Raw genomic sequence first — 23,008 nt, forward strand, 5'->3', positions numbered from 1 at the left:
GCATAATTGTCTTGGCTCAGTGCCTGAGTCCATTCTTCGCGATTAAATGGCATTAGTGTCGTCTTGGTGTTGGCGACTAATATGGCTTGCAACTGGATTCGTTGTTGACACTCTGCACATCGGGGTGCATAGTGTGGGTTCTGCGAAAGAATGTCCGCAACATGGTTAACTTGTCCGGGCATGTATTCGATCGTCATGTCGAATTGTTGTAATGTTTCAACCCATCCTGCTTGTCGTCAGGAAAGGTGCGGCTGCATTTGAAGGTAGATCAGACTTTTATGGTCAGTGAAGGCATGGAAGAAGATACCAATCAGATATGGGCGATTATGTTTCAAAAACTTGACTAGGGCTAAAAGTTCCTGTTCGTGAACTGGATACCACGTCTCGGTGGGTTTCATCTTACAGGAGTAAAATGAGACTGGTCATAGACGGGGTAGCGCTTTAAGTTCCCAGATGGTTTTCGGCAGCGGAGATGGTATCTCATCTTCCAGGTCTGTGGTTTGGGCTAGCCATCCGCTGATCGCGAATCCTGATGAATCAGTGAAGATGAAAGTGTCTTTGGTCAGGTCGAAGGTCACCAGGATGGGTGCAGTGGTAATAGCATTTTTGATCTTTTCGAATGCTGTTTTTTCTTCTTCTTTCCATTGCCATGTTTTCTTTCCAGATTGTAGTTGCAAGAGGGGCATCACGATTTCTGCATATCAGTTGACAAAGTCAATGAAGTAATTAGTTAATCCTAAGAATCGTTGGACATCATGATGATTTCACAACTCTGGCCAGTCTTGGACAGCTAGAATCTTGCTGGGAGCGATCCATATTCCGTTTCATCCAATAATATGTCCGCAGAACTCGACCTCAGGTTGTCCCCACATGCACTTGGCTGGGTTCACATAGAGTTTGTGTTCAGTCAAGACTCGAAGCACAATATCTACATGCTTCTGATGTTCCTCCATTGTCCTGGAGAATACCAGGATGTCGTCGAGGTAGGCGAGGACTAGGTCGTCATAATGCGGGCCGAGGATCTTGTTGATGAGGTGCTGAAATGCAGCTGGAGTGTTAGTTAATCCGAAAGGCATTACCAGATACTCAAAGTGTCCGAATTGTGTACGAATGGTGGTCTTTTCCACATCGCGTGGGTTTATTCTAATGCAATGGTAAGCATCTTTGATGTCGATACTCATGAAGAACTTTGCACCAGCTACACAATCTCGCATCTCTTGTAGATTTGGTAGCAGGGTCCGGTCCTTTTTGGTTACGGCGTTTAGTCCTCGATAGTCTAGACATACTCGTAATCCCCCATCCTTCTTCTTGGCGAACACTATCTGGGCTCCCCAGGGGCTAGTGGAGTGTCATATTCATCCTTTTGCTAGGAGGTCATCGAGCTGTCAACGAAGCTCTTCTAACTCATTGGTACTCATATGCTGTAAGGGGTATGCGAGTGGTTTAGCTCCAGGAAGGAGTTCAATGCTAAAATTGTCTTCCCCTCTGTCTGGGGGGAACTTGCCATTCTCGGTAAAAAGCATGTTGTTGTATTTATCGAGTGTAACCTTAAGGAAGCCTGTGCATCCATTATTGGCTGTGTCGAACTCTCCTTTTCTTTTCTTGCCTTTTGTGTAGAGCCTTGCTACATGGAAACTCATGTAGCGATCATCGGCTTCCTCTGGTTGGATCCTCCATGCTGTCAGGTATCTGTTACATTTGATATCTTTGTCGAATTGCTTGGAGGAGCATTCATCCCATGTCGTCTTGGGTTGAATAAACTGTGAGGGAGGTTTGCCGAATCCTCTCAGATGGGCGGCATGATATGAGGCGGTGGCTTCCCATGCTCTGCTGGTCCATTGCGCTTCGATGTTATGGCTCACATTGTTAAAGTTAAACCAAAGAGTTGGTCGTTGTGCTGTCCAATCAATGGAGACCTGCTTAAGGAGTTTTAATAGAGGTAACCCTATCACTGCATCAATGCCAATATTTGCTACAACAAAAGGGATCTTTCCGAGGTTTATGAATCCTTGAGGTTGCGAATTGGACAAGACTAGTGAAGAGGTTATCATCAAGTTTGATAGGCTCTGAGATCCTTCTTCGCCCCATTTTATCCGAATGGGTTGCTCTGGAGCATACTGTTCGAAATGATGTCAGTTTGCAAACTTCTTGTTGATGAGGTAGCTTGTACATCCAGTGTCAAATAATATTCTAGCAAACTTGTCGCTGACACGTCCATGGATAATGAAGGGCTCCTCAATCTCAGGATTTTTGATCTTGGTGTCGTCGCAACATAACGGTTCTTCCTTCTGGTCCTGATCTGGTAGTCGTGGTACAATGACCTCGTGCATGTGTACTATGGCTGCTGAAGGGATCAGGGCAGTCAGCGGCTTTGCTAAAAATCCTCCGTTTGTTCATCCTCAAAGATTTCTTCAATCAAGGATGGTTCCCCTTGTTTTGCCCAGGTGGGCTCGTCGGCCTCCATGGTTTGGTACTCAATTGGAGGGTGTTCAGTTGTCATTGATTGAACCTGGGATTGCGACATTCTGACTCCACGTCCCCTTCCTGGTCCTGTACCTCTGGTAGAGGGTTGTCCGGGTCCACGAGGAGTTCCTCGACCTTGTGGCAACTGCGTGGGGTATGGGGCAGCTTGTACTGGAGCGGATGGACATTGACAAGCATAATGCCCTCTTCCTCCGCAGTTATTGCAAACAATGCCAGAGCTTGTTCTCATTACTGGCTGAGTGGCACCTTGGGTTACCGTGGATGTCATGTGACCGCGAAAGGATCCTCATCCACGAGTGGACGGGTGACTTGGCGTTGTTGAGGATGGTGCGGGCACACCGATTCGATCGATGAGTCCCCGATCATTATATGCCATGTGAAGGCTCTGCTGCAGGGGGACCAATACATCTTCTTCATCATTCATTAGTGACAGCATTACTACAAAGTGAGGCACTTGGGGACAATTTCATCAAAAATATTCCCAGGGAAAAAGTGCCACAGGATAAAACCAATGGTAAAAATTGGAAGCTTATGGAAAGTAAAAAATTATGTAGAGACATGTAGGGATGAGAAATGTCCCCATTTTCCTAGCAAGATTGCAAAAAGAATAGAAATATCCACATGTTTAAATGGCAACATTGGTTTCCTTGTTTACACAAAAATCCACAGAAGATGTAGGCAACTCAGGCGTCAGAACTCATCCCATCTCAACATTACCTTTGAGGCATACCAGCCGGGATTGGCCACTCCGCGCCCGGCATGCCTGCCGGCATCCTCATGTCCGTTCTTCAAATGGACTACATCTGCGCCGGCATCTTCTGCCGCAGAATTTCTATGTGCAAAAATGTACCCTTCGGACGAACTTTTAACTTTTTCTGTTGCAATCTTGTTTTAGTAGGTCGTGTTTGTACAGGCTCCAACTGATGAATTTCTTTGTGAACTTCTTTTTGTGTTCTGGTCAATTTTACTGGTAGATGACCTGGTTTCTCGGTAATCGGTGCATTGGTTTTCTGTAATTCATAGTATTTGAAACGCTGGTCTATTTCTTTACCATTGGCGTATGCTACTACGAATCGATAGCCATCGACATTGACTATATGGTATACTTCATCAGACCATTTTGCCTCGTATCCTTTTTTGAAAATATCCTGTTTGAGTAATATTCTTACATGGTCGCCAATGTCAAACTTCTTGAAATCACTTACAGCCTTGCTATTATCGCGTAGATAATCACCATTAGCAACATCGACAGGTGCCTTTTTCAATAGACTGTGATATGAAGTATTGTAGTTCATAACAAGGTCAGGAAGAGCATCTATGTAGCGCTTAGTTTTAAATACGGTCATGTATCTGGAGATAACACTTTTCAGTGTGCGATTAAACCTTTCGACCAGACCCATATGGTTATGGTCTGCAACTTCAGCCATGTAATGGTTTATACCATACTTATTGAGCAATTGCTCAAAAACAATGTTGTTGTACTCTGAACCCCTATCAGTCGTGATATTTTTAGGACGCCGCCTAGCGAGTAACTTTGTAAAACAATCAGCAATCTTTTCTCTGGTTTTATTCTTGAGAGGAAAAACAAAGGCATAACGAGAGTACACGTCTACAATACATAACAGATAACGGTAACCATTGTTGTAGGTAGCATATTTCTGCATGTTGCACAAATCCGATTGCCATATGTGATCAACACCATTGGCTGTTATATGCATGTAGTTAGGCTTGACAAGAGGTTTGTGTACTTGTTGCACATGCTGACTGTCGATGAATGTCTTTATATCCTTTCTGGAAATACCCTGATCCTTGAGTCTCTGGTAGAGCTTTTCTATGCTCTGAAGTCCAGTCTTGGGATCATAGTAAACTTTCTTGATTAGTTCGGTTTTTGTCCCCATTTTAAAAACCGAAAGGAAGTGTCTCTATGACCTTAGACTCAGAGTTAAATTCTTGAACCACACGTTTGTTGTAGACAAACTTGTACTTTTTGCAGGGTGAGTTATTTTTTTCTGGTATGATGATCTTTGTCTTGTTACGCACACTGTGTGTTTTACTAATGTTGATTTCGCTAAAGTTAAAATTAACACAACTCTCTTTCTCAATACCTTCATCATCAATGTACCTAGGGTTAAATACTATATCCTTCATAGACTCATGTCCAAGATTGAGTCCATTTTCATATGAAAGTGCGAAGCCTTTACAGACCGTCTTTGCTCTCCCTGTTTTGTTGAGAATGTAAGAGTAATTCTTAGCGCCACCTGAAACAAATTCTACAATATGGTCGCCTTTCAATTCATCTGTCAGGTCTCCAAGATAATTACCATAGGGCAAAGTCTTTTCAGTTGATCCTATATCATCATCAACATATATAATAGAATCAGTATCATAGTACAACACCTTTTCCCCTACAGTATCCAGAACACTGTAAAGTTTACAACGAGCCAAAGCGGTAGTGTATGCAGCAATGAAAATACTAGTATTCTTGTCATCACGAACAGCAGCCTTATGCAAGGAGTATGACAGATCCAAAGTGCGACCATTATCATAATCAACAATGTCGTGTATGATATATTTATCATTGAACATGATGGAGTAGTATTCATCAGGATTTTCCTCAGCATTGATCGTGATATGCTTACGCATGTTGTTCTTTTGACCGAATTTACCCCACAATGAATTGAGCATCAACTTAGCCACGAGATGTAATCCTTCATTGTAGACAATTTTGGCTGGATCAAGACGAATACCTTGCTTGCTTTCGTAGTCGTCAATATACTTTTTTCTGTCGTCATCATTTTTACACCATTTAGGGTACCCTGATGCTTCCTGCTTGATTTTGAGAAATGTGAAGATGTAATCTTTGAAAAGATCAGATCCCGTATTTTCGAAATGAAGAACCTCATAAACTTGAGAAATGACATAGCCCTTTGAAAGCACTAACTTCACTTCTGGAATGCACCAAGTCCCAACAAAAGCCCTCTGTTCAACAGAGTGGCGACAAACAGAGATACCTTTTTCAGCACAATTCTTACAAAGAACAAACATGGTCTTGTTGTTAATCTTATCAGGAAGTACAGGGTGATATAACCCACGAGGGGGTACTATTCGACACTTGATGAAACCATTGTAGTTCAGTTGGCCATCAAAGTTGTTAAGAATCCTTGTGGGGAACGAGTAGCATGGGTACTCTCCAAAAGCATTTACCCAAGGATACTGTGATGTAAAATCGCAGTATTTCACTCTTTCCTTCTCAGAACATTTGTAGTAAAGTTTGCTGGCATTTGTTCTACCACCAAAAAATGCATTACGAGGATCTAGAGGTCGGATATATTCAATGTCGAGGTCTTTACTCATAACATAATCACATATCTTCTTGTTTGAGTCATATTCACACTCTGAGATCGAGACATAATTGTAACCTAGAGCAATCAATTCTTCATGCTTATTATCGGTATATCATCTCAAAGACTTATAAGGGACACCATGATAATTAACGGCATCATCGTCTTTGCATTGTTTACACCCATGGAATTCACAACCATTAAATTCATACACAGTATTTGTCGAAGGAGAATAGCCATCGGCATAGAATTTTTTCCCATTTAATCGGTCAATCCATTTCTCTCCACCGCGTAGAACATGTCGCATATCCGGAACGCCATTATCACATAGATATTCGAGCCACTGGACAGCCTTGTCTGAATGACGCCGCATTCCTTCTTCATGATGTGTGGGTATGCTTTCTTCAGGCATGAACATATGCCTGTAAGTCCCCATACATGCCGATGCTATGGTTTTATAAGCCCAAGGATCAATTTCACCATCGGTTGCTACAAGGAATTGCTCTCGGAACAATTTCACGGCCGCTGCTAGAATATCGACATCATTCTTGCAGTATTCAACAAGTTCCTTAGTGTAATCAAAAACATACCTACCCTTCATGCATTCGCGTAGGGTTTTCTTGTACCAGCGTCGTGCATCAGCGCGTTTATCATAGGGCATACTGTCGAATCAAAAATCATCCAAAGATGGTAAAACGCCTTTATAATCATTTGAACATTTGAACCAATGTGGAAAGTAACCCTTACGAACATGTTCCTCTAATCCAAACATGGAAGGCAACTTTGACAGTCCCATAGGCAAAAACGACATGCTATCAATGAACCGGATGTTGAACTTGGGCAGCACCATTGAAATGATCTTCAACCCATTTGAGATATACTTAGGCTTAACACCGTTGTCATTGAACTTTTTGAAGAGAAAGTGGAAATCGTAACCCTGACCATTGTGAGCAATGAATGTTGTATTAGGGTTCTTGAAGATGAATTGATAAAAAGCATCAAATTCAAAGAAGGAGTGATGCTCATGACATTGGCACACAGATTGGCATAGACCGGTACAAACTACCTTGCAATCCGTAAACTTTACACAATGTTCACCATCATGTAGAAACTCTGATTCAAAATCAAATGCTATGATCTTGCTAATGTGCTTTCTGGGTTTCTTTTTCTGTATGAAGCATCGATGGTCAGGAGTGACGTAAGCCTTGCAAGGATGGCAGAGATAGTGGTTGCAATCGTGTAACTCAGCACAATTACCGTCATAATAAGCACGCTCAAATACACGCCTGCAGCCACCTTCCTTGTTACATTTCCATATTTTATCGCATTTTTTCTCCTTGTGATAATCATCACAATCTCCTGAAAAGTGACCTAAGTTACAACTTAAACACAACACTAGATCATCAGGAGATCCTTGTTTACATGTGACCCGACCACAAAGGTTGCATCCTCGTTTCTTATCACATTTATGATTGGTATGCTTGTGTCCTTTCATGCATTGGAAACAAAAATACGATGCACAGTAAAAGGCGTTAATCTTGGTTATGCAATCGAAATGATCCCCTTTACGTAGGATAGTAGCAGGTTTCTCATCGTATTGCTCGTTGTTAACACCTTTGACCATAAGAGGCTTACCACCGTTCTCTAGATCAACAATAACGATGTTCCTTTTGAGGAATGAAACCAACTTTGGAAAGTCGCCGTAAGACATCTTCTGACCAACAGGTAACCCGCATCCTTCATAATAGTTAGTAACAATTTTGTCCAGTGGCTTTCTTTGTTTCATGATGTACGCATATTCATTTGTTGAGTGATCCATCGCATGGAATGCTACGGATAAGGCAACTGCTCTCATACCACAATTGTTACCATTGTTTTTCACAACAATGACACAACTTTTTGACTGTGCTGATAGATGGTCATGATAGTTTTTGAAGGCGCCGCCCTTTACCGAAACTAAACGATGCACCTCGATAGTCATGCTTTCATCGATTGATGCTATTTCAGCCGATTGCATTCTCGCAGTAATTTCATCTATCACATCAGAAGCAATCAGATCACTAACTGATACAACTTTTGATGACCAAAATCCATTGTGTAGACTTTGATGTTGAAACCCTATTTGCACTTTGTCACCGCATTCAAGGCCTACAAGTGATTCCTTGATGACATCATTGAAAAATGAAACAATATCATCATGAGTAGCGAAGGTGTACTTTGGATTGAACCGATAAAGTTCCTTTGTATAACCGATACCTTTGATTTTGATCTCTTTGACAGATATTAAAGGTGAGAATGATTCTTGACGCTTTCGAAGATTATACTTACGTTTAGCCCTAGTGGCAGCAGCCTTCTTAGCGGCTTCCTTTCGCTTTTTAATAGCAGCCTGAGCCCTCTCTTGAATTTCTCTCATCTCGCGCTCTTCCGCTTCTTTATTAAGCCTTCTCGTCACTCTGGCCTTTTCAGCAATAGCCTGCTTTTGAGCCTCAGTGCGTCTCGCAGCAGCAATTCTTTTTTCTCGCTCAGATTGTAGGAATCTTGGTACTCGATGTATTTGAAGGTTCTCTAGTGCTTCTCGTCGTTTCTTAGTCCAGTTCTTACGTGAGAAGTTTCCAGAGACGATCTTCCGCATCATCTTCTCGAAAGGCTTCGAGTCTTCTTTTACGTTTCTGTTTGCGATTGGGTCAAAAATCAAAGGCATAGTAAATAGAAATATATAGTGTTAAAAAATAAATATTTTCAAAGCTTTAAACGTATTTGTTCTTCGAATGATGCCGGGCGCAGAGCGGCCAATCCCGGCAGGGATGTTCATGCAAAGTGAGCAACTTTTACTGGATCATCAGGAATAGCCACTTTTCGATTTATTTTAAAGTATCTCATCTTAGGAGGAGGTGGTGGTGGTTTTCGTATACATGGTAACTTTTCTATAGCATACATCTTTGAAATAGGCGATTCTGCTAACCCATGTATTATATTATGAATGTATGAGCGCGAGACACCTAACCTGTTAGCAATCTCTATGGCTGCCCGATAGTCATTTACAAATGTTCTAGAACCATCTTCTTCGATCTTGTATACCCTGTAGCGATCCTTCGTGTTTATCGATCCTGATTTGCATCCCATGTTAAAATATATTGTGTATACAAAATATTATTTCTCTTTGTTTAAACGTGTGTGTTTATTAGCAAATGTTGTACAAAAGCTCTATAACAACGCCCCTACATGACGCTAAACAAAGGGATATCTATGTACATTGTGCTATGAAACACCTTTACAGACTGTTTTTGTCGTTTTGTATTTTTTTTTTTCTGGTTTTGTTGTTTTGTAATTTTTTTTTGTTGATTTCATGGATTTTTTAGCATGTGTCAACGGTAATTGAAGAGAATCAAGCAGCGGCACTACTGCTTCCTACATCTGGAGGATTGATAACATCAGCATGGACAATGTCCTGATCGCTCACTTTAGCCTTGACGCTCTTTCTGTGCTTAGGAGTGCTAGCTGCTATGAGTGCGTTAATCTGCATCTGTTGCTGCTCGATACGCTCCATGAGCATTTGCTCTAAATTAGCAGATTCCCCATCACGCTCAGGGCTTGACCGCTCGACACGTCTACGTTTACCCTTTTTGTGGTTGTAATCGCTGTCATCGGCATCATCGGAATCGTCGTCAGAACCAGAACTCAAGGTTTCACCATCAGACTCGAAATCTTTGAACTTTCTCTTTAACTTGAGAGATGAAGATTTCCATTTATCCTCTTCTCGCTCCTTCCGCTCTAGGAGTCGTCCCAGATGACCTTGAAGTGATTCTAGCAACTCCTTGTCTTCCTTATATATCTTCTGATTATCAGCCATATTTTCTAATAAACACTCACTTTGCTCGAAGGTGAGATCCTCTAGACCCATCTTGAGAGCACGACGCACTATGGGATGTAGCAAGCCTCCTACAAAGTGCGTCACTTGCCCCCATTGACTCTTTGCAATGGACATGTTTCAAATTCGGTTAGGTGTTTCAGAAAATGTAGCTATGTTTCAGATTCGGTTAGATGTTTCAGAATTATGGCGCGTGTTTCAGAACACGTATCTGATGTTTCAGATTCGGTTAAATGTTTCGAATCATACCTGATGTTTCAAACCCGTACTCATGCTAATGGGAGAAAAGATACACCGAGTGCCTTTTTATGCCACCGGCTTGTACTCAGGGATGCCCTTCCGTTCAATGGAAAGAATCTTGGCATCCCTGCAGGGATGCGCCGGCATAGTCTTGGCATTTCTTGGCGCCATTTTTTAAACATAAACAACACGCCTCACGACTCTTCCAGAACCGTAGCGTCACTTACGTGTTGCTGCGGCTTTTCTAGCAGCGATGATGCGCCTGTTTCTTGCACGAGCAGCCGCTCTAAGTCCTTTATTCGGCATGGCCGATACGTTGATGAGTTTTCTATGGGATTTCTTAGCCATAATGTGATTCAATATTAGGGTGTCCTATACATATGTGAAGAATATAATTGTTCGCATTACTAAGCCGGAACCAATCTAATACCATCTTTGTTGATGCTCATCACATGATCAGTAGTCCAAAATACATGAAATGTCTTGTCCTTGAATGTAGGAATGCCGGCGAAATCGGCTGTTTCCGGAGGATTTGGATATTGAGAGACATTGATTAGAATGCGCCCATCGGCTAGAGTCTGAAGACCACCACCAATCATGTCGGGGGTTTGCTTGAAATTCTGCCTCCACGACCAATGTTTTATCTTTTTTCCTCCTAGATCCCATCCTTCCAAATCAGACATAGTGGGCGCAAACTTGACATCGTTAAAGTCCTTGTTCCTTTGTGAAAGAGCATACATCTCTGGGTCTATAGTAGAGACAACTCCTGTTTTCTCAGAGCCATGTGCAATAGCCTTCCCTTGTGGGAACCGTTCCATTCCTACTTGGATAGAAATGGTTCTAATACCTGCATCGTCCGAATAATTCAATTTGTCTACATCAGTCCTTAAATTGTCAGTTGTCACCAACATCAATGACGAAACAGAGGACTGTTCACCTGTTACAAGCGAGAGTTGTTGTACTCGACTATCTTGTCCTGCAAACTCTTGACTCCACACTATTTGCATGGGGATAGTCAGGGGTGTAGGATCCTCAGCCTGCATCAAAGCAAGCACTTTATCATAGTATTCCTTGACCAGTTCAGCAAACTGACAAATCAGTTCATTTTGTTCAATCCTGAAATATTTGATTATTCCGGATGTGGGAAAAATTTTCGTGAGTTCAGTCTCAGCAGTCATTTCAAGGGTTACTCCTCCTTTTACAAGACATAGAGGAAAAGCCACTTCATTTTGAAAGAATGACAGCGATGAGCCGGTGACAGTGTAAGCCCTGTTTGTAGCAACCACTGCTGAACGGTCATTATCCTCACTCGAATAATACTTGCATTGGCCAAGATGTTGTTTGGTTTCCCACGATGTTAGAGCGTTTTCATGCACCGTAAAAAGGTTGTAGTCATTGAGATCTTCAATGATCCTTCCATTGATCAGAATAGATTGCCGTTTCCATACAGCATCTGTTCCTGATTGACATAGCCTGTGGGTTGCAGTGGCAGAAACAACTTCTTTGTAATCATCATCAAGCCCTACTAGTCTATATTTGTGCAATGTTTCATTAACGAGCCAGAAACGCTTGTCATCTGCTATTTTAAAAACTAGTTTCCTGCCTGCTCGACAGTCCCCACTTCCGTTTGTTGGCTCGAAGCGAACCTGACTAGATGGCTGGAAGTTTAGAATGACTCCGTTTTTTGTGGATCGTTTATAAGTAAATGCCGATGGGACACGTCTGACCTCTGTTACTTCAATATCGGATGACATGGTTTACTTTACACATCTAGAAAAAAAAAACGTCATTTTTTAAGCAAAAGTGACATCAAAAATTGTGCCTTTCGGAAAGGAGTTTGCTGTCCTAAATAGCCTGAACTCAGTCGGTGTAGCTTAACAAGTTACAATGGTTGTCAAAGCGAGGGGGTCAAAGGGGGACAGCCTGTCCCCCTACGAAAAACCAACTCTAAAAGGTCATTTCGAACTTTGTAGATTTATGTGCACAAAATGAAATGGTTTCTTTGTATTAACCATAACGAACTTTTCAAATACATCTTCAGGTAAAGCGAGAGATAAGCCTGCTTCGACCATTTTCTTAAGTTCGCTTTTCAAAGGTCTAAAAATGATCCAGTTTGTTGCATTGCTACGTACAGCGGGACTATTGTGATAAAAATATTGACTCGACAGGATGCAAGTGATACCGGCATGCCTTCCACGTGTTGCCAACTCATCGAGTGACTTCTTATGTCCCTTTTGCATGTTGTAGTCATCTATGATTAGAAGCAGGTCTCGTTTTCTTCCACTTCGAACAAATTCATAAAGTTGCTCTTCGTGTATAAAATTGAGTATTTCATTGGAAATCTTGTCAAATATATGAACCTTTTTGCTCGTTCTTAAGGGGTTCCAATTGGTGTCATGCGGATTTGGTGTGAATATTATGATATTCGAATACTGCTTCTTCAAGAACAATTTGCATATCACAGCAATGTTTAGCGTTTTACCGCTAAATCGAGCACCATTGTATATGATAAAACCATACTTTCTAGGAAGCCGTGGATCTGTATTATCCTTTATGCGTCCAGAGACTTGACTAGGTAAAGGGGCAATTGTGATTGGCTTCATTGCACTTGTTTTTATTTGCTCTCTGTATCTATAATACATTAGAAGAAATGAAAAAGTTGATTCTCGATAGCAACAGGGCGACGAACGGAAACAAGAATGAACCTAAATGGACTCTAGCCGAACCCATCACATGTGATAAAATTTGATACAATTCGATCATTTTGCCCCTTTCGTGGGACATAGTAAATGACAAGAACAATATTGTCTCCTTTTATGATGCTGGGATGGGTAATGCTGCAAAGACTTTTGCTATTCCTCCTGGGACATATAGCCCTGATGATTTGGTCGATGCACTGACTGCTGGATTTAACTCGACTGGGACGCAAGCATACACCGTAGAATACAATCATATAAACAATCAAATCACAGTGACCGCGGGTACAACACCATTCAAAGTTCTCTACCCTCAAACCACAGCAAGCAAACTGCTCGGATTAGTTCAGACGCAGCAATCTGACCCTGGGAGATCAATAACTTTTGCGAATCCAATCGATTTGACAGGTGTTAAGATGGTGCTCGTCTCATCATCAAACTTACGTTCTAATGATGTTGTAGTTGCTGGAGCCGATGATCTGAATATTCTAGCATCGATTCCAATAAGCCAGGAAATAGACACCGTGCTGTGTGCGCAGAATTATTTCGATACCGACTTCATTGACACGGAGTCAGGCCTTGTTAGTACCATCGACATCCGTTTGCTTGATGCTGAAACGCTATTGCCGATTGATTTACAGGGCAAAGGGTTCACTTTGGTTCTTGATTGTCATTCCTCCGGCTTTGCAGATGATTAATTTTTTTTCATTTGGAACATGTAAAAGATGTTGCGTCAAAAATTCGCAAACTTTCTCTCAAGTGCAAAGAACTTTGGTCTTCGAGCATTGAACAGTTACAGCAAAGTAAACAATGGAATTCGACAATTTGTAAACCATGCTGGCCAAGCCAGAGATATTTATGGAAAGGTTCATCAATCTCTAGTCCATGACGAATCTGTACCCATCAAAGTAAGAGAGACAATTTCACGAGGATGAGGTTATATCAATGATCTCCATAAAGGTCTAGGGCGATCCTATGAGATCCAACAGAATTTTGATTCAGCGCTAAGGAAATTGCTTCCTGTCGAATTAGCGGGGTATTAATGCTACTTTTAGCGTCAAATGATTTCATTCAAGTCATCAATGTAAAGAGGATTTTCAGGAATAATAACATACTCGTTCCAGTTAATACCACTCACATCAGCGTCTGGAATGATGGTTTCCTTACTGTATATATTCATCATGCCTGAGCCCGGCATTGGCACTCCGAGTTCATTCGCAGAGTGAATGAACGAGTCAGAATCGTCTTTGACGGTTCCTCCGCGCCCAGCATGCCTTTCAGCCAACTTCCTCCTCAAACGCTCTTGTATCCGTTCCTTCCTTTGTTGAGACAACATGCTTCTTTTTTTTAATAATACTAATATAGTAAAATACAGAATAGAACGATATGTATGTTGCCGAATTGGTAAAACTATTACAGAAGGGCAACACTGATGTAACTGATTACAACTCTGAGCAGGTCGAACATGATGTGTTTTGGAGAGAGAAGAGAAAATGGGTTGATTCAAAGTTACCTACAGGCTATTTCAAGCACCCGCTGTTAAACAAGTATCGTTCATTTGGTAAGGTTGATACACAATTCGTCAGTGACCCATACTATATTGAAATTGATAATAGACGCTTCGGTGAACTAAGGGATGCTAACGGCCGGTCTTTGGATCCTGATACCTTTCAGCCAGTTGTTTCAGATGCAGAACTCAAACGGATGGCTTCCAGGCATTCAGTTGATTACCGTCCCAAATCTAATCAAGAGACTCGGTATCCGATAATCCATGGTCGCGATGGATACAAAAATGACATAGATTTGAATGCACGCATCAGACAAATGCGCGAAGGTTATGAGAATTTTATACAAAAGGAGAGGGCTATAGAAAGAGAAAGACGTGAGAACATTGCTAACATACAGCGTTTCCGCTCTTCACATGGTATTCACAATCCTGGGGAGAGTTTGCTAGAAACAACTGGCTTAGGAACGCGGGGCACAGACATTTCTGCCTCAAGAGACTCATTCAATGTACAACGTGGACGACCTACTCCTGCGTTGTCTGAGAACATCTTTTATGAGGAAGGAGGCACGCCACCTACACAATGGGTTCTACATAGGCGATCTGATTCAGATCTTGAAAGGGGTATAATGACACCATTACCTTTATCACCAACCTCAGGCTTACCATCACTAGCGCCGATGGATGACTCACCATCTCCGTCTCCATCTAGAACAAGGCAGCCCACGCCTAAACAACTATTCAAAAGTATTCTAAAGAGGAACCCTCGAGGCGGTTTCATGCATCCTGTTATACCGGGCAAAAATATGCCCGAGAGATTGCCTGAATTTAGACAAATGGTCAAAGCATTTAAAGACAATAATAATCGACCATTGTCAACTTGGACGAATATCAAACTATAGCGCTGAAGTATGTTTTTTTATTTTCTATTTACAAAGCTAAAATGCCTAAAAAAAAGGAATCTATACCGGCGCAGAGCCAAATGCCGGCAGGCATACCTGACCAGGACATTACAGATGAAGAACAAAGTTTGAATGATGATGATGAAACTAATGACGATGATCATCAAGACTATGTTCAAGAACTTGTAAACAAATATGCCGGCGCAGAGCCAAATGCCGGCAGGCATGCCGGGCGCGGAGTGGCCAATCCCGGCAGGGATGCCGATCCAGGCAGGGATACCGGAGAGGTCAATACCAGCGCTCCCAAAAAACGTACTGCATCAGAGAAGCAGCGAGCACATTTAGAAAAAAGCCGAGAAAAGGCTCTTCAGGTTAGACGAGAACTTGCCGCCAAGAGAAAAGAAGAGAGAGAACTAGAAAAGAAGAGAAAAGAGGATGAACGGATTCTTGCTAAGGCCGAAGCCCTTAGAGTGGAACAGGAAAAATGTGTCGAGGCTAGGCTCCGCAACTATATGAAGGACTTACAAAGTCACAAGACTAAAGCGAAGCGAATTAAAACGCCAATACCGAAAAAAAGACGGCAGATTGTAGTTGAGGAATCATCAGATGATTCTTCAGATGATGATGATTATCAGGTTGTTAAAGTCATCAAGAGAAAGAGAACTCGCCCTGTTCATCCCACTCGCGCAGATGTAGTCCGTTTTAAAAATGGACATGAGTATGTCGGGCACGCAGAACCATATCCCAGTGCAGAGCCATATGCCGGCAGGCATGCCGGGCACGGAGTGGCCAATCCCGGCAGGGATATCATGCGTACCAAACCACCATCGATCTTTGATGACATTGTATAGACCAAATGTCGGCATGCAATTCATTTTCTAAGCTATGATGATATAAAGGAATAAGAAGATGCCTTTGCCTAATAGCATTCAAGGCACATATACGGTTCGAAGAAATTTAGAAGTCCTAGATAATTTCAAGTCCGGAAAAGTTAAAGCCAATTCTATCTATGGAGAGAGCCTACGGAATAAAGATGGTATAGTCACTATACTCGATTTGGATAGTCAAATGCCTAGTCTCTCCATTCAGAAAAATAAAGGTAAATATACCATCTCTCTTGCCGAGACAACTTATGTTTTTCCATTAATTGATGATGAACATGATGTCAGGCTTGTAACAGACGATACTCTGCTTATAACAGAAGACGGCTTATCTGTTAAACCAGAGACACTCCTGCAACCTCTCTATAGGGCTCCCGACTCACGAACAGTAAGCCTAAACATTGATGATGATGAACTAAAAGTTGAGGATGGAAAATTAACAGTCATACCTTATAACTATGATTTCCCACTCTACAGGGAGGCCGAATCACATACGGTTGGTTTACAAGCAGATGATAGTTTGCTTATAACTGAAAACGGTCTATCGGTTAATTTTCCTGATCCTGAGACGCTGAAAAAGCCGTTGTATCGTGACCAGAGCGGCCTTGGAATCAAACTTCATAAAAGTCTAAAGGTGAACAATAATGACGAATTGGAAACTAACATTCAGTCGGTACTAAAAGCATTTGGCGCTCTGAAATCGAGTTCAGGTGCTGATACGCTGTTAGACATCGGGTCTTCATGGCTCGACTTTGGATTCGATAGTTTGACCGAAATGACTGATGTGTTAGGAGAAGTAGACACCACAGCCATTCGCCTAATGGTAGATAGTACCTCATTCAGCCAAGCGGGTTCGAGATTGTCCCTGAAATCACCCGGATATGAACAAATCATGTATGGTAACCTTACTTATGGCTACTCGGGAAGTTCTTCATTCACCTATTCGTCCACGCTTCAGGAGTTGCGTGTACCCAATGTAAAGTTAAGCGGAACATTGCCTGCGATTGGAGGTGGCTCGTATGCTGTAAGTAAAGACTATCTTTCGCAATTTTATCAAGGCTCTCAAACTGGAGCGATCGCCGTGAGTCCGGAGGCTGCTGGACGTCGAGAGATAGGCTGTTTGGTCGATAATCAGACCATCAGAATTGTTGGAAATGCACTCACAGGTGGTACATTTTTCAGGACTTTAATGGCGTATCTATTCGACCTGGAACGACCAATGATGTGGTATTATCTCTTAAATGTGAGGCTGGCAGTTGTCTCCAAATGGTCAAAGCAGATACCATTAAAGACGTACTGACTTGCAGCAATGGTATCGAGAGAGTACAGAATGACCTTCAACTCGATCTAAAAGTTGATGCTAACAGCGGTTTGGCTATGGTCAACAGGGGTACCATACGGGATATCTTTACAGCCTCCCAAGGGGTAAGCAGGGTGGGCAACGAGTTCAGGTTATCTCTTACTGCACAGTCACCCGATCTGACTCTAAACAATGGTGTTCTGAGTTCAAACATCGCTGCGGGAATTGGACTGCAAAAAAATGGTGCGATTTTGTCAACGAACCTAAGAGGTATCAATGGAGTGCAAGTTAGCGGCAATTTGATTTCATGTTCACTTACAGGAAGTGATACCGTCCTTCGAGTAGGGGATACTCTGAAAGGTAATTATGTGGGCAGTACCAACTCATATGGAAGTGTGGTCGTTGTTGGTAATACCATTCAGTACAACATGATTCCTCCACAATTTGTGTCTAATTCACCAAATCTCATCATTACAGGTTCGTACCCACTCTACAACTTTACACTCATTGACCCTATGCCATTATCGAAACAAAGGGATACCGATAATACTGAACAGAGTGATACCGCAGAAGTGTTGAAAACTGATGTTCCTGGTGGGAATGTGGTCGTATTGTCCGGGGCTACACCACTGACTACCATTCCATTTCCTGTGATGGTATCTCCACCACTGACAATTCCGATGGCTGTCAATAGTATTCTGCCCATCGTCTCAACCTTTCCTTGGGGGATGATTTTCGGAGGGTCACGCAAACGTAAGGTTCAACGAGATGCGGAAGGCCAACCTATACTCGATGGAGATGGAAACCCTGTTTACAAACCAATCGACCCTGTTACATTCATGCCTCCATTGGAGCCAGGAAGCAATGTAGCAATTGCAAGTGACCCTGTAGGTGGCTGCACTCGTCTCTTGTTTGATACGCCTTCATGCTATCGCACCATCAAATACGAATACCCGCAGCAAGCAATCAATCTCTCAATGTTAAGAGATTATGATACCAAGTTGATCAAGCCTTGGGTGACAAGCCTGATAATGGCATTACCCGCAGCAAGCAATCAATCTCTCAATGTTAAGAGATTATGACACCGAAGTTATCAAACCTTGGGTGACAACAGGATTAGCATCGAAGCAAAACTTATCTCCTTTGCTTGACAATATCAGTAGTCTGACCCCAGCCGATGGCACTTTTTTGATGGGTGGAAATGGTGGTTTTTTCCAGATTGTACCTAAAGATGAAATCCTCAGCGCATATCAGCCGTTGATTACACCAGCGAGTGTCCTTAACCTTAGCGGTTTAACGGTACAGAATTCAAATACCAATGCTATGGCAATCACACTAGGAAACACTAGCGCTGCACAGACATGGAATATCCATGTGGCTGGTTCATCGAATGGAAACCTAATTTCTGGAGCATTAGGCTTTTACTCGTCATACCAAGATAAAGGATACGTATTCCGAATTGACCCATCAGGTAATACGGTCGTGAGTGGAGGCCTTGGAGTTTCGACCGATGCCTACGTTGGCGGAATGCTCTATATTGCTGGCATTGAAGCCGCAACTCAGAAATTCGTAATTGACAATATTGCACCGATTACTCAGTCATTATCTTCATTGACAACGACAGTTACTAACAACAATAATGCCGTTACTACTGCACTCGCATCGAAGCAGCCTATGAACGCTACAACTAATAGCCTGTACACGATGACGGTGCAGCCTGACTCTTGGTTGTATTCTTCTGCTGGGACTACGATCGAAAATGTGACTTCCAATCAAGTTAAAGGTATCCTCGATATTGCAACAAATGCTGGTGTGAACACACTGCTTTCTGGGAAACAGAACAACATCACTACATCAACTAATCTGAGTCTTGCTTCTGTTACTGCAAATGGTTATTTGAGTGTTCAAAATGCTGCCAATCCCACCTTTATGTCACTGGTAAATACAGCATCAAATGTGACATGGGGACTTCGAGTCGCTGGTTCTTCAGCCGATGGCTCTAACCCAGCAGGTGGGTTTGGAATCAACTGTTCATATAACAACGTAGGCTATGTGTTCAAGATTTCTAATACAGGTATTACACAGATAACAAATACCTCACAGTCAACCAGTTCGACTACAGGAGCACTTCTAGTAAGTGGTGGTTTAGGTGTTGCAAAGGACGTATATGCAGGAGGAAATGTAATTAGTAGCACCTCTGTGGATGCTCCAAACTGGGTGCAATCTAGAAACATTTCGTCTGGCACTAATGCCTACGCGGCCATTGGTTGTGCCAATGATAGCGGCAATGGTGCGTTACTTTTCCTCAACTCTTCTACAAGGACTGCTGATGGCTCGTCGAATAACGCTACTCTCCGCAACGACTGCGGGGACATGAACATCCAAGGAAAATCAGGTCTCGGATTGGGTCTACGGATTGTATCCATTTCAAATGAAGTGAAAGTCTTGACCACTACAGACTCCTCATCTGCAACAACAGGGGCTTTACAGGTATCTGGGGGTGTTGGAATTGCTAAAAAACTTTGGGTAGGGACAGGATTATATTGCAACAGTCTATATTTGCCGGTGTAACGGATTTTTTGTTGGTAGACTACAGTAAAGACAACTTGGGTCTCCTAGCAGGTTGTGTGGGTGTCCGTACTAGGAATCGTAGTCTCCAAATCCTTTCTTTGGGCGTCGGTAGCGACTTGAGGGCGAGAGGCAAGGAGAGTCGGTTAGTTGTGAACCGAGCAGGATTTAGAGGCTTCGGTACGGGTGATCAGGCCGTTGAAGCGCTCTGTTAGGTTCCTGTTAACCTAAGATTGGAGTTGAGAAGCGAGTTATGGGGATTTTTTGTCGCTACGGCTTCTGCCCCCGACTTATTTTATTGAATACATCCTTTTTATACAAGATTCTTGGATAAACTGTTAAACTAAACTAAACTAATGGGTGTCGCTGCACCGCAACTGATTTATTGGTGGCGGTACCGATCTCTTCCTTTTCCGCACTGGCTCGGGCCTCCACAGGTTGTACGAGGCACGCTGAAATCTAATGCGCCAATTGCCATTCTCCGAACCGGTTTTTTCGGTCGCGGTAACCCAATCGGTGGAGTTGGTCACGCGATTCGTGCTTCCCGCGTCCGATTTGGGCTTACTCGCGATCTCTCGAAGACGTCCTCGTCGTTACACCGGCGACGTCAAACGGCTTCTTTCTACAGTCCAATACCAGCGGTAACGGACAGATATTTCAACTCACAGCCAATAATGTACGGACTCAGTTAACCTTGAGCAACATGGTGTATGACGGATATTGTGATGCATGGTTTACTGGGTCTATAAAAGCACACAATCCTACACTGGGCACTGGATTAATAATTAGTTCAAATGGCAACATCATAACCTCGGTTAATACAAACGGAAATGTGAACATTACACCGAATGGTACGGGGATAGTATTTATAGGCGCTACCACGGATTCATCTTCTTATTCTACAGGTGCATTACAAGTTGCAGGAGGTGTTGGAATATCGAAGAATCTCTACTGTGGAGGGAGTCTGTACTCCAATAATTTGAAAGTTGCAACTGAAAGTTATGTAGGGTCAGCCATTGCAAATAAACAGACATCGAGTCCGCTCCTAGATTCTATCAGTGGACTCGCAATATCAGCGAATTCATTTATTGTTGGAAGTTCTGCTACATCATTCTCCACGAAAACCATTGAAGAAGTAAAGTCAATTCTAGGCATTACAAATGTCGACCTCTCAGGGAAGCAAAATGCCTCTCCTTTACTCTCTACTCTCGCTGCGATGTCACCAATGAGCAATATGTTTCTCATGGGAGATGATGTCCAAGGATTCACTCTCACAAATGACATCAAAGTACGAAGCATTTTAAACATTGTTGATTATTCCTCAGACATAACTTCATTGCAAGGAAGCATTGCAACCCTACAAACATCATTATCATCAAAGCAGGACACCATATCCAGTAGTACCGCATTATCAACAGGAACACTTGTTGTAAATGACATAACCGATTCCACATCAGCCATCACTGGAGCACTTCAAGTGAAGGGTGGAGCAGGAATCGCTAAGAAACTATGGGTTTCTGGTGCACAAATGACCGTCCAAAATACTAACTATAGTGTTGGCCAAACCAATACCCTCATGTTTTCACACGCAATGCAAAATATATGTTCTATACAATCCTATTTGCCTGGTAGTAACAATGTAGACCTGAATTTCTATGTCGGACAAAACAACGCATCTATTCAAAGTATGTCGCTTAATGGAGCAACCGGAAATGCTTATTTTGATAGAGATGTCATCATCGGAAACACCAGTGTAAATGCTTTAAGAAGCATTCAGGTCAAGAATGTAGACACAGGAACAAATGCTTGTTCGATTTTGTATCTAACTGCATCCGGTGGTTCGTCTGTTCTTTTTATGAATGGAAGTAATCGTTCAGTTGACGGAGCGCAGAATTGTTTGACTCTTCGTAATGATGTGGGTGCCTTGCGCCTTCAATCTCAGGGAGCAAAAGGTATTTACGTTTATCCTAACACAGGTAATGTCGTTGTTGAAAGCACCACTCCAGCGTTATCGAGTACAACTGGTGCTTTGGTTGTCGCAGGTGGACTTGCGGTCGGTGCCCATGTCATATCAGGTGGAAACCTTTATGCAAATACAGCGGTCTACGCTAATGGACAAAAATGTGCGACTGAACAATGGGTCTCTACACAAGTACAAGCCTTCCCTAAGATTCAGGTGTTCAAGATGCTAACTAAAGATGTAATCACAACTGGTAGCGGAACAAAGACGTTCTATGTTTCTACAGCCGGCCGGGCATTGATACGCTATACCATCAACTTGCATGGCACCAATAATGCAGGAGGAATGCTCAATGTGTATCTAGGAACTAATGCCGGTTCGATGCCGTCAGTCTTTTCCAGTGATTTTAACTATAATGCTGGAGTGAACAGAACAGTTTATGCCTCATTCATCGTGTCGGGTTTAGTTCCTGATGTAGCATATTTTACCAATTTTTCAGCAGTAAATGCAGCACCGGATACAAGTGCAGACGTAACAATTATAGAGATTACGGAACTTGGTGCTTAGAACTCGAACGAGCGCCATTATTAAGAAAAAAATGAAGCTATGAAGACATAAAAATGCAGCGCGCGGACATTGATGGTCATTCAGTTTTCAATATTAAAGACGACGTGAAGGGCGACATGGATAAATTTTGGAAATTTTGTGAAAGTATGTTAAGAGGGGACAAGAGCAGGGTAATTCTCTATTTACCCCAAACACCTGAAAATGAACATATCTTTCAAGAGATTCTCCCCATCGTCCACTTGAAGAAACTCGACCAATTATGCTTCAAGCATAGTGGTTATCTCGCTATTCTCAACAATTTTGTATTGTTGGGTCATTCGAGAAACGAACGGCTGTTTTTTTTAGAGATGAGAGTCAAATAGAATGCATTTCATATCCGTACGGTCTACCAAAGACGACTTTATAACCATGTTTGATGACCTACATCAAGGATCATTCAAAAACATGATCAAAGACTTCTCTGATATTCTACAAACGAAGCAATTCTCACTGTCATTTCAAGACCCTACATTATCTGATACAAACCATAATGGCTTCATAAATTATTCGTCTATAGCATTTTTCAGAAATCGAAAGCATCTTATCACCATAAACCTGAAAACCCTAATGCCTGTCATCAAGGATCCTACGCTAGATAAAAGGGCGATCTGCAAATGCATATTGCAGCATCAGGAAACTCTATTGGATATGGATGACC

At 42.3% G+C, this 23,008-nt stretch overlaps 7 protein-coding genes across 7 annotated transcripts; 5 read left to right on the top strand and 2 right to left on the bottom strand.

Moving 5' to 3' along the window:
- Positions 1–9,210: 9,210 nt before the first annotated feature.
- Positions 9,211–9,810, bottom strand: SPPG_09547 (uncharacterized protein; the record flags this gene model as incomplete). Its single annotated transcript, XM_016757722.1, has 1 exon — positions 9,211–9,810. The coding sequence occupies one exon, from the start codon at positions 9,808–9,810 to the stop codon at positions 9,211–9,213; it is 600 nt and encodes a 199-aa protein (XP_016604207.1).
- A 189-nt stretch (positions 9,811–9,999) lies between these two features.
- On the bottom strand, positions 10,000–11,687 carry SPPG_08555 (uncharacterized protein; the record flags this gene model as incomplete). Its single annotated transcript, XM_016756705.1, has 3 exons — positions 10,000–10,060; positions 10,132–10,261; positions 10,364–11,687. 3 exons carry the CDS (start codon positions 11,685–11,687, stop codon positions 10,000–10,002), a joined length of 1,515 nt encoding a protein of 504 aa, XP_016604208.1.
- A 1,073-nt stretch (positions 11,688–12,760) lies between these two features.
- On the top strand, positions 12,761–13,327 carry SPPG_09548 (uncharacterized protein; the record flags this gene model as incomplete). The annotated part of the gene is made up of 1 exon (XM_016757723.1): positions 12,761–13,327. The coding sequence occupies one exon, from the start codon at positions 12,761–12,763 to the stop codon at positions 13,325–13,327; it is 567 nt and encodes a 188-aa protein (XP_016604209.1).
- A 688-nt stretch (positions 13,328–14,015) lies between these two features.
- On the top strand, positions 14,016–15,035 carry SPPG_08556 (uncharacterized protein; the record flags this gene model as incomplete). Its single annotated transcript, XM_016756706.1, has 1 exon — positions 14,016–15,035. The coding sequence occupies one exon, from the start codon at positions 14,016–14,018 to the stop codon at positions 15,033–15,035; it is 1,020 nt and encodes a 339-aa protein (XP_016604210.1).
- A 41-nt stretch (positions 15,036–15,076) lies between these two features.
- SPPG_09549 (uncharacterized protein) lies at positions 15,077–15,886 on the top strand (the record flags this gene model as incomplete). Its single annotated transcript, XM_016757724.1, has 1 exon — positions 15,077–15,886. One exon carries the CDS (start codon positions 15,077–15,079, stop codon positions 15,884–15,886), a length of 810 nt encoding a protein of 269 aa, XP_016604211.1.
- A 58-nt stretch (positions 15,887–15,944) lies between these two features.
- On the top strand, positions 15,945–19,999 carry SPPG_08557 (uncharacterized protein; the record flags this gene model as incomplete). Its single annotated transcript, XM_016756707.1, has 5 exons — positions 15,945–17,039; positions 17,099–18,232; positions 18,264–19,227; positions 19,291–19,706; positions 19,769–19,999. 5 exons carry the CDS (start codon positions 15,945–15,947, stop codon positions 19,997–19,999), a joined length of 3,840 nt encoding a protein of 1,279 aa, XP_016604212.1.
- A 488-nt stretch (positions 20,000–20,487) lies between these two features.
- SPPG_08558 (uncharacterized protein) lies at positions 20,488–22,311 on the top strand (the record flags this gene model as incomplete). Its single annotated transcript, XM_016756708.1, has 2 exons — positions 20,488–20,635; positions 20,690–22,311. 2 exons carry the CDS (start codon positions 20,488–20,490, stop codon positions 22,309–22,311), a joined length of 1,770 nt encoding a protein of 589 aa, XP_016604213.1.
- Positions 22,312–23,008: the final 697 nt, after the last annotated feature.

This window comes from Spizellomyces punctatus, assembly GCF_000182565.1.
Source record: "Spizellomyces punctatus DAOM BR117 chromosome Unknown supercont1.22, whole genome shotgun sequence".
Taxonomy (NCBI): Eukaryota; Fungi; Chytridiomycota; class Chytridiomycetes; order Spizellomycetales; family Spizellomycetaceae; genus Spizellomyces; species Spizellomyces punctatus.